This window comes from Monodelphis domestica, chromosome 2 (assembly GCF_027887165.1).
Source record: "Monodelphis domestica isolate mMonDom1 chromosome 2, mMonDom1.pri, whole genome shotgun sequence".
Lineage (NCBI taxonomy): Eukaryota > Metazoa > Chordata > Mammalia > Didelphimorphia > Didelphidae > Monodelphis > Monodelphis domestica.
In genome coordinates, this window is record NC_077228.1 from 439349207 (window position 1) to 439365157 (window position 15951).

Sequence of the window (15951 nt, forward strand, 5' to 3'; positions counted from 1 at the left end):
TCTTTTTTTTAGTGTTTATATGCTTTGCAATTTGGTACATATATATTAATTATTGATATTCATTGATTATCCAAGATACTTGTCAGCATAATAGTTTCACTGATTGTCCCTTTTTAAGCAAGCCCATTTTTGCCATTGTCTTTTCCGAAAATATTGCTACCCCTGTTTTCTTGAGTTCAGCTAAAGTATTATAGATTGTGCTCCAGTCTCTTCTTTTAATTTTGTGTGCATTTTTCTGCTTCAATTCCTTTATCTACTTTTAAAAAATTGTTTAAGTTAAAGTAATAACTAAACTATGGAGCAGTTTACATCCTCTCCAACCCCTTCATTGTTTTAAATGAGGAAACTGAAACACAAAGCAGATAAGTGTTCTATAGGTAACAAGTAATTGGTACAAAATTAAAGCCCAGGGCCTGTTATTTTGAACTATAATGTCCTGTCTTTTGTGACCTTTACTTTAAATATTTGAGCATATATAAATATTGTTAAAATTAAATATCTGTTAATAGAAAATAATCAAAGATTTATAGCTATGAGGGGTCTCGGGGTCATTTAGTCATCCTCTTCTCTACATGGGCCTAATAATTGAGATCCAGTTGGCTTCCTTGTATCAGGTAGTAAGTTACTCTACACCAGTGGTTCTCAACCTTTCTAATGCTGTGACCCCACAATACAGTTCCTCATGTTGCGGTGACCCCAAACCAAAAAATTATCTTGGTGACTACTTCAAAATTGTAATTTTGCTACAGTTATGATTCGGAATGTAAATACCTGATAAACATTATGCATTCTCATTGCTACAAATTGAGAGGTTGAGAACCACTGCTCTAGACTCAAACCTCGGTGCTAGAATTCCAAAGCAACATTCTTTCCCTTGAGTTTATACTGCCTCTAAATGACTTTCCTTCTTTATTAAGGTTTGGATATTCAAGTTTCCTAATTTAGAAAGAAAATTGGTGTTTACTCTTAAGCCACAGTTACAATTTGCTAACTCAGATCCTCCCACCTAGTAATGGCTACTTATTTTTGCCATTAACCTTTGCCACTAACTCAACTTTAACTGAGTTTAAATTAATTTAATTACAAATTAAATTAATTTAAAATAAAATAAAATAATAAATTATATTAATATTAATATTATAATAAATAATATTTATATAATAAACAATATATTATATATTATATAATAAATATAAATTTAAAATAACATAGCATAATAAATATAAATAAATATGATAAAATAAAATAATTTAAAATAAAATTAAAAATAAAATAAAATCACCCTCTGTATATATTATTGCTAATATTCAAACTTTTACTAATGTCAGCATCAACTACAGTGATTAGCTAGTAGCCTGTGATATATATCAGAAGGTAACCATTTCCTATTTGGTCAGTTGAGGATACTGAGGCAGGGGAAGGAAACGTGGTTTACTAATGGTCACAGAGTTAGTAAGTGTCTAAAACCATCAGCAAACATCATCTGTAATGGGGACAAACTAGAAGCCTTCCCAATAAGATCAGGAGTGAAACAAGGATACCCATTATCTCCTCTATTATTTAACATTGTACTAGAAACACTAGCAGTAGCGATTAGAGAAGAAAAAGAAATTGAAAGTATTAAAATTGGCAATGAGGAGACCAAGCTATCACTCTTTGCAGATGATCTGATGGTCTATTTAAATCCTAGAGAATCACCTAAAAAGCTAGTGGAAATAATCAACAACTTTAGCAAAGTTGCAGGATACAAAATAAACCCACATAAGTCATCAGCATTCCTATATATATCTCCAACACATCTCAGCAGCAAGAATTAGAAAGAGAAATTCCATTTAAAATCACCCTAGACAATATAAAATACTTGAGAATCTATCTCCCGAGACAAACATAGGAAGTATATGAACACAACAACAAAACACTCCCCACACAACTAAAACTAGATCTAAACAATTGGAAAAACATCAATTGCTCATGGGTAGGATGAGCTAACATTATAAACATGAGAATCGTACCCAAATTAATTTACTTATTTAGTGCCATATCCATTGAACTATTCTGCCAAATTCTTGACAATACATTTTAGGAAAAACACTGCCAAGCTGGTGCCATGTTCAGCTGAGGGTTATTAAACCAGAAATCAGATTTTAAGTCATGTAATACAGGGATCTTTTATTGCAGTTTGAGTTTGTTAGCTTAGAGAAGAGAAGATTTAGAGGGATATCTGATTTCTATACATTCAGATTGTTCTTTATATCTACAGCCAGTGGATTAAAAAAATATGGAGGCTGAATGTCAATTAGAACTCTCAAAAAAACATGGAATAGGCTCTTTCAGGATGTAGTTTAAGTGGAAGTATTTAAGCAGAGGCTGGATGGGCAATTTGGGAGAATTTAAGGGAATTCCAGTAAAGAGATGTATATGGCAGGCACTCAGTCCGGTCTAAGTTTCTATAATTCTCTTCTCTTGCTGAACAATCCTATTTTATAAGCTCATGTCACTATTTTCATATATTCATTGTATGTACATATTTCTCCCCTCTATGTCTTTGCTTCAAAATCTCTTACCTATCTCCCTACTCTCTCCCTCCACCTACTTGACAACGTTCTTCTCTAAAATATTCTACCAATCAGCTCAAATCTCATCTATTCCTGGACGCCTTCTTTAACCACCATAAACAAAATAATCTCACCATTATCTGAATAGAACTTGCAGTCTACAGAGCTCATTTTTTATCGGTGCCAGATCACGGACAGTCACAGACAACGAGAGGTCATGAGAGACTGCACTGAGTGAAATGAGCTGAGTCATCCGGACAAAAGGTCCAGTTTAGTTGGCAGTTTAGGAGATGGTTATGATGAGTTCTGAGAGTGAAACCAAGATCAGAATCTGGTAGTTAAAAATTCCAAAGTAGACAGAATGAAATCAGCTTCCAGGTGTCTAAGCTGGACAAGAATAAATGAGTAAAGATGTAACCTGAGTTTATAGGCATGGATAAAGGATTCGAGATTTAATTTAGATACTACAAAACAGAGGGACAATGGCATCCTTGTCAGAAATTAGAAATGGCATTTCACATTTGCCACAGGCAACAAGCTACACAGAATTAGGTTATGATCATTGATTCCAGAAGTGAGGCTGCATTCCATCTTCCTTAATCAAGAGTATTCTTCCTGGTGTCATAGGCTGGATGATGTCCTTTAGAGCATGAAGAATTTTTTTGTTTGTTTTCTTTTGTTATGTGGTAGATTCTAAATGATGATTGCAGGGACGATCTCCCTTTGGGAAATCCTCAAAGTTCTAACAATTTTCTCACTTCACCTGAGTTTCCTTGTTTGATTTTGCAAGTATTCATCTCTAGACAGAGCTTGCAGTTCATCGGATTGTCATCTCCATTTAATTATGAAATATTTGAGGGCCGGGACTATCTTTTACCTCTTTTTATTTCTTTAGTACTTAGGGCAAGTCATAGGTGCTTAGTAAATGTTTATTGATTGATTGACAGTTCTGGCTCTATTATAGTTTTTCTGTGCCATCTGCATAATCAATGGACTGTAACTGTTTTAGAGTCATTCTGCTTGGCCCAAATTCCATCATGTTCTATTTGTGTTCCCCTATAATATATTTAAGGACAAGAATTTGAAGTTCTTTGTCTTAACTTCAGGAAATTTTTTCTTTTCTACCATCTTCCATGTTACTTGAAGCATTTCCTAGTCTTTTCCTTTCTTTTTTTTTCTTCAATGTAATGTATTCAAAATCATCCATTTCACATTTCACAATGTTCTCCATCTCTTTTTTCCCCCCCATTTGAATTAGTTTATTTAGTCAATTTAGAAAATTATTCCTTGGTTACAAATGAGCACATTATTTCCCTCCCTCCACTCCACAGCCAATGGGTAATTTCATTGGGTATTACTTGTGTCCTTGATCAGAACCTATTTCCATGTTGTTGTTTGCACTAGGATGTTCATTTAGAGTCTACATCCCCAACCTTCGATATTTGTATTCAAGCAGTTGTTTTTCTTTGTGGTTTTCACTCCCAAAATTTTTCCTCTGCATGTTTATAATGGTTTTTTTCATAGATTCCTCCAGGTTGCTCAGGATCACTGCATTGCCACTAATGGAGTAGTACATTACATTTAATTGTACCAGAGTGTATCAGTCTCTGTGTACAATGTTCTCCTGGTTCTGCTCCTTTCACTCTGCATCATGGAATTCTTCCACTTTATTATTCCTTTGAGCACAATAGTATTCCATCACCTACATATACCACATTTTGTTCAGCCATTCCCCAAATGAATTGCATCCCGTCATTTTCCAATTTTTTGCCACCACAAAGAGTGCAGTTATAAATATTTTTGTACATGTCTTTTTCCTCATCTTTTTGGGGTACCAACCTATGGCTGGATCAAAGGGCAGACAGTCATTTCTCACCCTTTCTATATACCATTGCCTGGGTTTATAGATTCATCTATAAGAGACCATCGTACAGGTATCATATATTTTTATATTCATTTTAAAGCATATTTACATTAAAATTGCAATAACTAATTGATCGAGAAAAACATTTCACGCAAGTCCTCAAATGCATTTTTATCCTTTTCTTTTTTAATCACAAACTGCATAGTCTTTACAACTTGAAACACTCATGGAAAAGAAATGGAGTTGTAGGGGATCGTGAGCATGTTGGTAATATAATTTTTAAATGACTATGTTAAATTTAACATTTTTGTCATAAAATCGGTGTTTCTGTCTCATTCTGAACTTTTCTTCCAGAAGATTTATTATTAGAGAGAAAATGATCACAGTTCTCTCCTCTGAAGGGAAATGTATCAAGACATACACATTCTGTATCAATTTGAAGGAGGAATATGGACATTTGTAGTCAGACCATTTGGCTCTAATTAACTCATTATTAAAAGTGTTCAAATAGATGTATATTATTTCACCTAAAAGTTTTTCCGTTTTCCTGAGAGTTTTGACATACCCAGAGACAGTCATCAAACTGTTCTTGTTAAAATGCTTTTAAAATAACTCATCTTTCTTTGAGATAGATGAGACCATTATACAACAGAGCTTATGAGTCTTAAGCTCTATGGAAGCCTGATGAAAAGATGCTTAGGAAGATTCAGTAGCTGTGAAATCCAACTATTTGTATGATATTTTATACAAGTATACTTCACTCTAGGCAATAGATGTGTTTGGAAAAACATAATGGAGCTCAAACATATTTTCCAATTCACTTATCATTTTCTGACATGCCACTTTGATAGGCTCTCTCAGTTAATGAACTGTAAAACATAAGTACGCAGAGGTATTCTTCAATTTAAAGGAATCCACTATTGAATCTTTTGATAGAAAAAAAAAAAAGAATCCCCTTCTAATACCTCTTAGTCTATCAATTTTGTAAGTTGAATTTGAAGGCATTGTGTTTTCTTTTTTTACTATAATTCCATTGTGTTTTGTAAATATATACGTTTAGTAAATAATATGTGCCTAAGTGGTCAGAGAGCTGACTGGGGAACCAAGAGGATCTAGATTAAGTCCTGCCTTTGATACATATTGACTGTGAGATGTTGGGCAAGTTTTTCAAGCCTCCAATGCCCAGGTTTGGTCTCTTAAGATTGTAATTCACAAATGTGTTGTCTCTTCTTGGTGGAGGTAGTTTCCCCAATAAGAGTTCTCCAAGGGATAGAGATCAAAGATCTCAATGAATAAAAACAAACAATAACCTAGTTCAGTTATTCTTGAGTAGTGAATGCAGATAGGCAATTCTAGGTGCAACTGGATTTGTGATGTGCTAGCATTCTGATCAGGAGAGATTAAAACTAGCTATTTCTAAATTAGATGTGATAAGAAAATCACCTTTTAAATATGCAGCCTATAAAAGATATCACATAATTTCCGGCTGTCATTGTATAATAAGAAACCTTTAAGTTTTGTATAGTGCTTTACATATCTGTCTGATTGCTTGCTGCATTTTCTCCTTGGCCTGGGAGCTCTGGAATTTGCCTATAATCCTGGGGATTCCTCATTTTACGTTATCTTTCAGGAGGTGATCATTAGATTCTTTTTATTCACATTTTACCCTCTTATTCAAGAATATCATGACAGTTTCTCTCAATAATTTCTTGTAACATGATGTTCAGTTTCTTTTTTTAAATTGTGTCTTTCTGATTTGTTGTTTTACCAATGAGATTTTTCATATTTTCTTCATTTTTTTCAATTTTGTTTCATTGGGCTTTTTTGTTGTTGTCTCATGTAGGTATTAACCAACTTCCCCTGTGCAATTGTATACTTTTTAAGAAATTATTTTATTTATTGATTTTTTTTTACTTATGTTTCCATTTTGGCAATTCTATTTTTATGAATTTATTTTCTTCAATGGATTTTTATATGACTTTTCTCATATTTTGTGTTTATTTTACCAAGCTATTGACTCTTTTTAAAACAGTAATTATCTTGCATCACTCTGATTTCTTTTACCAATTTTTCTTCTACCTCTCTTTGATCTTTAAAATCTTTTTTTAGCTCCTCCAGGAGTTCTTTTGTGGCCTGACATAGCACATTTTTCTTTGAGGATTTTCATGTAGCCATTTTGGCATTGCTCTCCTGTTCTGTGTTTTTTTTTTCCATCTTCCCTATCACTATATTTACTTTCTATGGCTAGGTTATTTGGATCAGGGATTGTTCCGTTTTTCCAGCTTGTTTCATGACTTTTATCTTTATTTTAACATTTGGATTTATTCCTGAGGTGTATTGGGTAGTGTCCTGAGCTTTTGTGTTAGGGACATTGGAACCTTAATCAGACACTACTTGTGATAAACTTTACTCATGTGGAACTTTCCTTCTAATCCTCAAATTTGTCTTTGTCTAAAAAATTGTTTCACCCTATCTTTTTGTTTATTCTGCTATTTCAAAATTCATCTTGAGGATTTTTAAAAATTGTTGTTTGGAGGTGAACTTGGGAGAGCATAGGGACCACCATGGTCTCACTTTCTCCTTTTACCTTTCACATTTTACAGGTAAGGTAGTTGAGGCTGAAAGAGATTATGTGATCTTCTTATTGCTACATAGCTAGTAAGTAGCAAAGCTCAGCCTTAACCTCGGATCTTTTGACTTGAACAAGACTATTTCTTCTTCCCGTATAGAAGCACTGCTATGTAGATAACTAAGTATTCCTAAATTTAACAACTTGGAAACATGCATGTTTTTTCTTTTCTATTGTTCACCTCAGTTTTTATATTCTTTAATCTGTGTGTCTGTATCAGGAATGAAACAATTCTCTGAGAAGGAAAAATCCTCTTCAAGCTTTCAAGATTGTTTGAGATCAATTATGTATAGATATGTCATTTAAGGGAATGAATTCACTTAAAGGAAAAGAACTATTGTTTTTTTACTCCAGAATTTCCCATTTTCATTTGTATTACTGCGTTCTTTTTTCAGAAGCTCTTTTGAAACCAAAAGTGGCAACAAAAAGCAAAATTATTGAGGATTAGACCAGAATACCAACCTTTGAGACCCCCCAGTATACGTCAAAAGAGTAGGAGCTTCACAGACACCGGTCATCTTTGTGCCCTTGATTGAGAGAGGTTTAATCACCTGTCATTCACTAAAGTTGTGATTGGAATAAAGACTTTTTTTTAAGAAAGGGATTTGTTGCCACTGGTTTCTAGTTCAATTCATTTCTACCCATCAGCATTAGTTAGTCTAAACCCTACTACCAAATGATAGCCATTTGTTTCCATTTATGGTACAAAAGCACATATTCAGGAAATGTTGGGGTAAACAGCCATTGTTCATGAGAACAAATCCCCATATCTGAAAGTCTTAGAAGGAAATTTATAGGTTGTTTGATAGAAAGAAGGAGTGGCTCCCCTTCCAAGTCTTTTTGAGGTTACATTATGTCAGCATAGGGAATAAGGGCATTTGCCTCTAGGCAGTAAGTAGTCTCCAAAAGAAGGACCTCTTAGAGCTATATATTAGCAGTTGAGTCAGTCTATTTTGGAAAACCAAAAACAAGACCTGAGGGGACCCAAACAAGCACAGATTATGATCTTTGCATTCTTTATAACTTTCTAGTTTCCCTGGAGCATCTCTCAGGTAAGCCTGACCTGTATAGCAAACGTGGACAAATTTAATCCATATAAAGCTAGGCTCAAACTATTAATAAATGATGATTAACAATCAACCCCACTCCCAGTGATTTTTATGCTAGCAGTCTCAAAAGGAGTATTACATTACTGCAGAAGTAGCAGCCACTTTGTCCTTTGAGGGAAGGATTTCCCATAGCAAGGCATAATCACGTAGTAGGGAGACATTTGTGGTAGAGGGTAGCTAGACAATGAAAAGTAGCAGAACATTTTGACAACATAAAATGAAGATGGAGAATGGAATTATGGGTGTCTCTGGATACTCAGAGTAGGTGTTCAGTAAGAATTTGTTGAGATCTCAGTACAGCATTTAGCATGATAGCGCCAGAAAACAGTATTGCTTAATAAATGCTTATTTTCTGATGAACTGAGTCACCCCTATTGTATGTACATCATTATAACTAGTATAGATAATAGGTATTTACAAAGTGACTTTATCTTTTCAGTCTTAAAATCCCAGAGACAAAAGATATTGTCATATGTTACCAATTTTATATTCAAAATAATACTGCAAGTAGAAAAAGCAATTTATTCCCCTTAAGTTAATAGAGACCTGAATCTAGAACCCACATCTCCTGACTCCCTATCCCCATTCTACTGGTCCACACCTCTAAGTTTCATAGCTATATTACAAATATACATATGAGTTTATTTGTGTTTCTCTTTTGCTTCTCCCTCCTGAGTCCTAGTTTTAACATGTGTATTCAAATTTGCCTTCCAGCTAAACTTTGATGAGTTTTAGAATTGAAAGATCAAGAGAACCTGAAATTAGGATTTTTCACCAACAGATTTTATCAGTGGTCAATCTGAAATTTAGTAAATAAATCTTTCTTGGTATTTATTTTTGTGCTATAAAGTTAATTAAAGTGTCAGGGGACTTTTGATTAAAAACAATTTGCTATCCTGACTTTTGAAAAAATCCTACATCTGATCTGTGTCTATACTCTCTTCTAACTTTACTTGGTGTCTGTTTTTAGGAAAATTGGAGGAACTATACTGGGAAACATCATGTCAACAAACAACATGAATGACCATTTACTTTGAATTTAAGTTCGGCTGTCATATGATTGGTTGGGGTGCACAAATAGTTTTCCTTGATCCATGTATAATTCAAAGTAATTTATGTTTGCTTACCTTTCAAATGATTATGGTTCATAAAAACACTAATAACTCCAATTCACCTAGCATTTCAAAGTTTGCAACATTCTGCCATCTGTTCAATCTTCAACAAACATTTATTTAGGGACTTTCACTCTGCAGTGTTAGGGCAGCTTCATGTTACAGCAGATAGAGTGCCACGTCTGGAGTCAGGAACACTCATCTTCCTGAATTGAAATCTGTGCACAGACATTTATTAGGAGTGTGACCCTGAACTAGTCACTTAATTCTGTCTGCCTCAGTTTCCTCATCGATAAAATGAGCTGGAGAAGAAAATGGCAAACCACTTCAATATCTCTGCCATGAAAACCCCATACAGAGTCATGAAGAATCAGTCACAACTGAACAACAAAATGTGCAGAATTGAGGTTGCTGATGTTGTAGATAGAGCACTGGCCTTGGAGTTAGAGTAACCTTAATTCATGTCTATACTAACTCTGACTCACTGCCTGTTAGACAGTGGGCAAGCCCCTTAATGCTTTAGTTCCCCATCACTTCTTTAAGACTGCAAATGACAGATAAGTTACAACTGGACAGACTTGTGATACTTCAGTTCCCCAAGTCAATCACACCTCAAGTCTACATTCATTTCTCCCCCACCCACTTTAAGAAAATGGGGGAGAGAAAAGATGAAAAAAAATCATAGTATCAAAGATTTTGGGGTACAAAAGGAGCTTCGGAATTGTTTGGTACAATTTCCTCATTATCCAGAAAATTTAAGTAATTCAACACAAGTCCTATAAGCTAGTAGGTTTTTTAAGGGAGGCTTAAATCCAGATATTGCAGAATACAAGCTGTCTTACCTTCTCTCTGGGCCATGTAGACACAATAAGTTGATATAATAGTATTGGAAGCTTACATTTATATGGTACCTGCTTTGTCCTGTGAACTATGCTAATGGCTTTACAAATATTATTTTATTAGATCTTCTCAATAACCCCAGGAAGAAGCTGCAATTATTATTCCCATTTTACAGTTGATGAAACTGAGATAAGCAGAGGTTAAATGACTTTGGCAAAAAATCACATAACTAGTAAGTATCTGAGGCTAGATTTGACCTCAAGTTTTCCTGATCCCATATCAGCATTCCATCCAGCATACTATTTCACCTCCCTCCCTCATTATTATTATTACTTGTATATTATTATATTAGTAGTTGTAGAAATATTATTTTATAGTAATTCTTAGTAGGATAGTACTATTAATAATTAATTTTATTAATATTAATAATTAGTCTGATCAAAATTTATTAGTAATATAATAATAAACATCTATTATTGTATCAGTGCCTACTATGTGCCAAGCTCATGGTAGCAAGACCTACATACTTTACAATTATTAGGTCATTTGATTTTCATAACAACCCTGGGGTATAGGTGCTATTTAGGTGCTATTCTTGCCTCCATTTTACAGATGGGGAACCTGATTCAAATGGAAGTTAAGTGATTTTTCTCAGGGTTACACAGCTAGGAAGCATCGTGAGCCAAATTTCAACTCCAGTCTTCCTGATTTCAGATACCGCATTCTAGCCATTTATCTCCCAGTATTTATATAGGACTTTAAGGTTTGTAAAAGAGATCTCCATATATTCATTAGATGAGGTATCACTTTATTTCCAAAAGTAGAAATGTTGGAGATTATCAGCTATCCTTTATTTTAGCCATAAGTATATATTATTTAAAGTCATCACATGAGGCAGTCACCCACAGAATAAAACTCTGATGTTTGCTCAATGGTCAGGGCATGTGCCAAGCTGACTCACCAATATCTTGGTAGCTCAGGCATATGGAGTCCTTGGAACTGCTCAATATTTATTTAATAATTCTAAGAAACAGGACAAGCCCTTGGCAAAGATGTTAACAAGGTGGAGTTTGTCTTTGGGTTCCCACAATTCCTCTTTCTGTCCCCTTTCTTCTGCTTAATGCTCTTCTCTCCCCACCCGCAACTCCCCCACTCAAACTCAAATACTCAGTGCTTGTTTTGATATTATTCCTTCTATCTAAGGTGATGGATACAAACCAACTTCAAATTTTAACTCTCTATTGGGTATTTTAACAGTTATAAAAACCTAGGTGGAAAATTCTACTTGTGGAATTTCAGGAACCAAACAAGGAATGTCAGATTTGGGGTGTGTCACCAGAATCCTCCATGGCACCCCTGAAATCATATTACATCAAAGAATATTTGCTCAGAAAATATTTACTCAGTAAAACCATTCTGATAAGGAATGAAGAAATAATTGCTCTTCTGATTATATCCAACTTCCCCGAATCTTGAAGTAGACTACGTGAAAATCTTGTGTGTTGTAAAATTCTATGGTTGAGCATCATCAATGCAGAGCGTCTAAAAATGACATGTACATATTTGTGTGTAAGCAGTGACCACGAAGGGCTACAACTGTGAATGATATATTTTAGGGGAAAGAATACGGATGTACATGTGATTAAGGGAGAATGTCTATCAGCTGCAGGATAAATTCATGTATATATCTTTGGATTATTGAAGTCAATTTAATAGATATTTACTAAGCACTGTATACAGAACAAGAGAAATTCAGAATTATTTCTGACACTAGCTATGTGCCCATGGTCAAGGCACTTGACCCCTATGTAACTCAGCTAACTCTCTCCTAATGCATGTAGAGCAGTCATAAATCTGCTACAGTGGAATGAGAGTTTTGGATAAATGGAACTGAGAATTCTCCTATGCTAAAAATAACCATAGATCCTTTGCATTAGATGTGCTGTTGTTCAGCTATTTTCAGTTATGTCAGACTCTTTGTAATCCCATTTGTGGTTTTCTTGGCAAAGATACTAGAGTGTTTTCTCATTTCCTTCTCTAGATTATATTACAAATGAGGAAATTGGGGTAAAAGGGGTTAAGTGACTTGTCCAGAGTCACACTGCTAGGAAGGGTCAGAGACAAGATCATCTTAATCCAGGCTCTGCATTCTATCCATTGGGTCAGATATGACTGGTTCAACTCACTCCCCGGTGAAATAGAAGAGCTCATTATTTCATGAGGCAGCCAGTTCCATTTTTGTACAGTTCTAATAGTTAGGAAAGTCTGCCTTGTTTTAAATTATAACTTGCTTCTTTGCTATTTCTGTACATTTATTCCATTTCTATCCTCTAAAGCAACACAGATTAAGTCCAATTTATCTTCCACACAATACCCTTTCAGAGACAGTTATCATCCACCTCCCTGCATCTCCGCCTTCCCCCCCAAAAAATCCTTCTCTACCTTTACTGTCCTCACTTCTTCCAATGTTTCTTATAATGTCATTATACCAAAAACATCATCAGCTGTTACTCTCAGCAACTGAATTGATACTATAAGTTACTGGAAAGGAATAGCTAAACCTGATGTTACTTTTGTGCAACACTTTTTTGAAAGAGACACAAGAGGCACCCTAGAGTTTAAAGGATTCATAATCCTCTTCTTCCTAAACCCATTCCTCCTAAGAAGAGCCACTATGCCAGAGTGTTTCTAGTTGAGGTTGGATATTCCATGTCATTTTCTACATACCTGTTGCTTGGTGCTTTCCATAGCTGTGTGAAGGCAAGGTGAAAGTGTTTCCAGTTCATGTGTGGCTGCTCCTGTGTTAGGGGAAAAAAATGGTGTCATTCACCACAAACTTCTAGTGGCCAATTAAAAGGCAACACAGCAATATCCCTGTGAATAAGAACTCTTAAAGTTATTGTTTTGACAAATTTCTTTTCCTTTTTCTGCTCTAGATATAGCAAATGGTGCCAGTTCAGGGGGGTACCGTCCACCTCCCCGAACAAGAGAAGTCATCATCAATGGCCAGACAGTTAAACTTAAATATTGTTTCACCTGCAAGATTTTTCGTCCTCCTCGTGCCTCTCATTGCAGCCTTTGTGATAACTGCGTAGGTGAGTAGAAAAAGAAACTCTGTGTGTGTGTGTGTGTGTGTGTGTGTGTGTGTGTAGAATGTTCAGATATTATTAAAAGGATAAACTCTTTCCTACTTTCCTACTAAGGGATGTTATACTAAAAGGAACTAGCTATAGATGCTTCTCTTCGTTACTTCTAAAGTGTGAAATCCAAACATCATCTCAGTTTTGAACAAAGGTAGCCTCTTGTCATTGATCCCAAGTCCCTCATCCGGAAGTTCTTAGACTGTTTTCTTACTCATCATTTCTCCCCCCCCCCCCCCCCCCCCACTCTTTCCACTGCTTGTTTCCCAAGTTATAGGACAAGTTTTTACTGGACTAGATAGAACTCAAGAACAGGAAGAATCAGAATTTAATCTAGTCTAAGTACAGACCAGCATGCAGGAGACATAAACAGAGGGAAAAGGAGGGTGGCGGGAGAAACTTAAGAGTATATGAATTATTATTCTGAATCAGACTTACAGTCCATCCTTCCAAGTATTTTGATGGACAGAAGTAATCAGAATATTTTGTTGGAAACGTCATTGAGCTGTTTTCCATATACTCACCTTCAAATTCATAAAATTAGCCACAAGCATTACTGGTCCTGCATGCCTTAATTATAAAATTGTGGAACTCTTATTGGTTAAATTTTCAAAACCCTACTTCTATTACCTCTTTGTAGGAGAACAAGTTCCACAATTTTAGTGCCCACTGTTCAAAGGACTTCTTTTTTTTCCCTTTGTCCTCATTTACTTCATCCTATTTCGAGTATACTGTGATTTGGTGTGAATTCCTGGTTTGTCTTTTCTGTGCCCTTCACAGTTTTATAGACTGTGATTGAAACAGATCTTAACTTTCATCCATCCACATTGAAGATTCCTAATCTTTTTTTGTCTCTTCTCATTTGGTATCCCTCTGTGTTCCCTTGATCATTTTACCCTGCTATGAAACTTTCCAGATCAATTTGGTTTTTCTAGAGACCAGATAATAAGGATTCTATAGAGGTCTGGTTCTCCTCTTGGAAGTTATTTTTAAAATTTGAATTAAGAATATGTTTAATTGATATTTAACCCATAAAGGAAGCATCACAGCTACAAGTTTGTAGAAAAATGAATTATGTTGCCTCTGTGGTTTCTAATATTCTTACTGATAATTCCCATCATCCTGCTAGCCACTTTACCTGAAGAAATCCACTGAGGCAATGTCAACAAAGAAAATTCCATAATGACTCCCAGTGTCCTTTGCTGTATTCTGATTCCCTGTCATCCTACAGTTTTAATTTTGAATTATTTTCTCCCAAAGTGAATGCAGTCCCTCAACAAATTTCTTACTTTGAGTCCCGACTGTCATTTTTATAGTTAACTCTGTTTTCATAGAGAATACATCTTCTAGATAGTTCATGCAATATATCATTATTGGCTTGGCATTTTCGAAGCTGTAAGATTGTGATGTCATTTGCAAACTTGAAGTAGACACTGTCTTCCTCTTACATGTTATTTATGAAAATGTTGAATCTGAATCATATTTGTTCTTATCTTCATGACCCCAACATTGGCCTTTTACATTTACTGTATAAAGAATTGCCTGTCTTATCCTATTATTTATTTTTTGTCTCAGCTATTTTCCTTTCCATGATAAAATATTCCCTGCCATTCTACAGTGCTTTAAATTTTAAAATAATTCTTCAACTCTCATATTAGCAAAGGCTTATTATAATACATATACTCTTTGTTATTATAAATTTTATTTATTATAAATTTTTTCTATTTGTTCCCTCATTTCCACATGTTTATATGTTTATTCTGTTAGGTCATCATCAAAATATTATTTCTCTTTTCCTGTTAATTTTTTTTTGGCTGAAATTTCAGTAATACTATCCTTTCTTTTCTGCTTGTCTGCTTGTAGTAATATTCACCAATGATTAGCTCTGAATATGTTCTCTGAACCTGTTTTTCTAAATGAGAGTCATGTTGGCAATCTACCAGTCCTTCAGGATGGTGGTTAGATAATACACACAGAATTTTGGCTTTCAGGCCTCTAGAATTTATTTTTTTTCTGTACAGTTTGTTTTTCTTTTACAAGTATTTAATTAGTTTTTAATCTATAAAGATGGCATTAGATGTTCTTTTATGCAAAAGAGAATTATGGTGTCTCAATATGCACAAAGGAAGTAAGAAAGTTAGAAGGAGAGAAAGAAAAGCAGTAAGAGGAGGAGGAAGGAGAAAATAAATGAGTGCGTGTGGATAGGAATATGTAAACCTCAAAATTCCTTAGACTTATAAATGTTGGAAATTTCCCCCATTGGGATATTTCATACTCGGAAAATTTCCCTAGCAGATGGTGAGAACTCTACTTGAGTGTGGGGGCTCCTTGCCTTGGGAATATCCCTACTCCACCCTACTTAGGACTGCTTTAGGACAGAGACCAAGGAATTGGAAATGCAAATCAAAAAACTTGAGAATGAACAAATTAAAAACCCCCAGAAGAAAACCATACTAGATATCCTAAAAATTAAGGGAGAAATTAATAAAATAGAAAGTGACAGAACTATTAAGCTAATAAACAAGACTAGAAGCTGGTACTTTGAAAAAACGGACAAAATAGACAAAGTACTGGTTAATCTAATTAAAAAAAGGAAAGAAGAAAGGCAAATTAACAGCATCAAGGATGAAAAGGGGGATCTCACCTCCAATGAAGAGGAAATTAAGGCAATCATTAAAAACTACTTTGCCCAACTATACGGC

The 15951-nt window shown here is 34.8% G+C and overlaps 1 protein-coding gene across 6 annotated transcripts in view; it reads left to right on the forward strand.

The window, feature by feature from the left end:
• Nucleotides 1-15951, forward strand: part of ZDHHC14 (zinc finger DHHC-type palmitoyltransferase 14) — a 322669-nt gene that overhangs the window by 219783 nt on the left and 86935 nt on the right. For all 6 annotated transcript variants that reach the window (XM_016428988.2, XM_001371088.5, XM_007484804.3 and 3 more), the window contains exon 3: nucleotides 13046-13204. In XM_016428988.2, the coding sequence (XP_016284474.1) occupies nucleotides 13046-13204 (159 nt within the window). The remainder of the gene's footprint in view (nucleotides 1-13045; nucleotides 13205-15951) is intronic.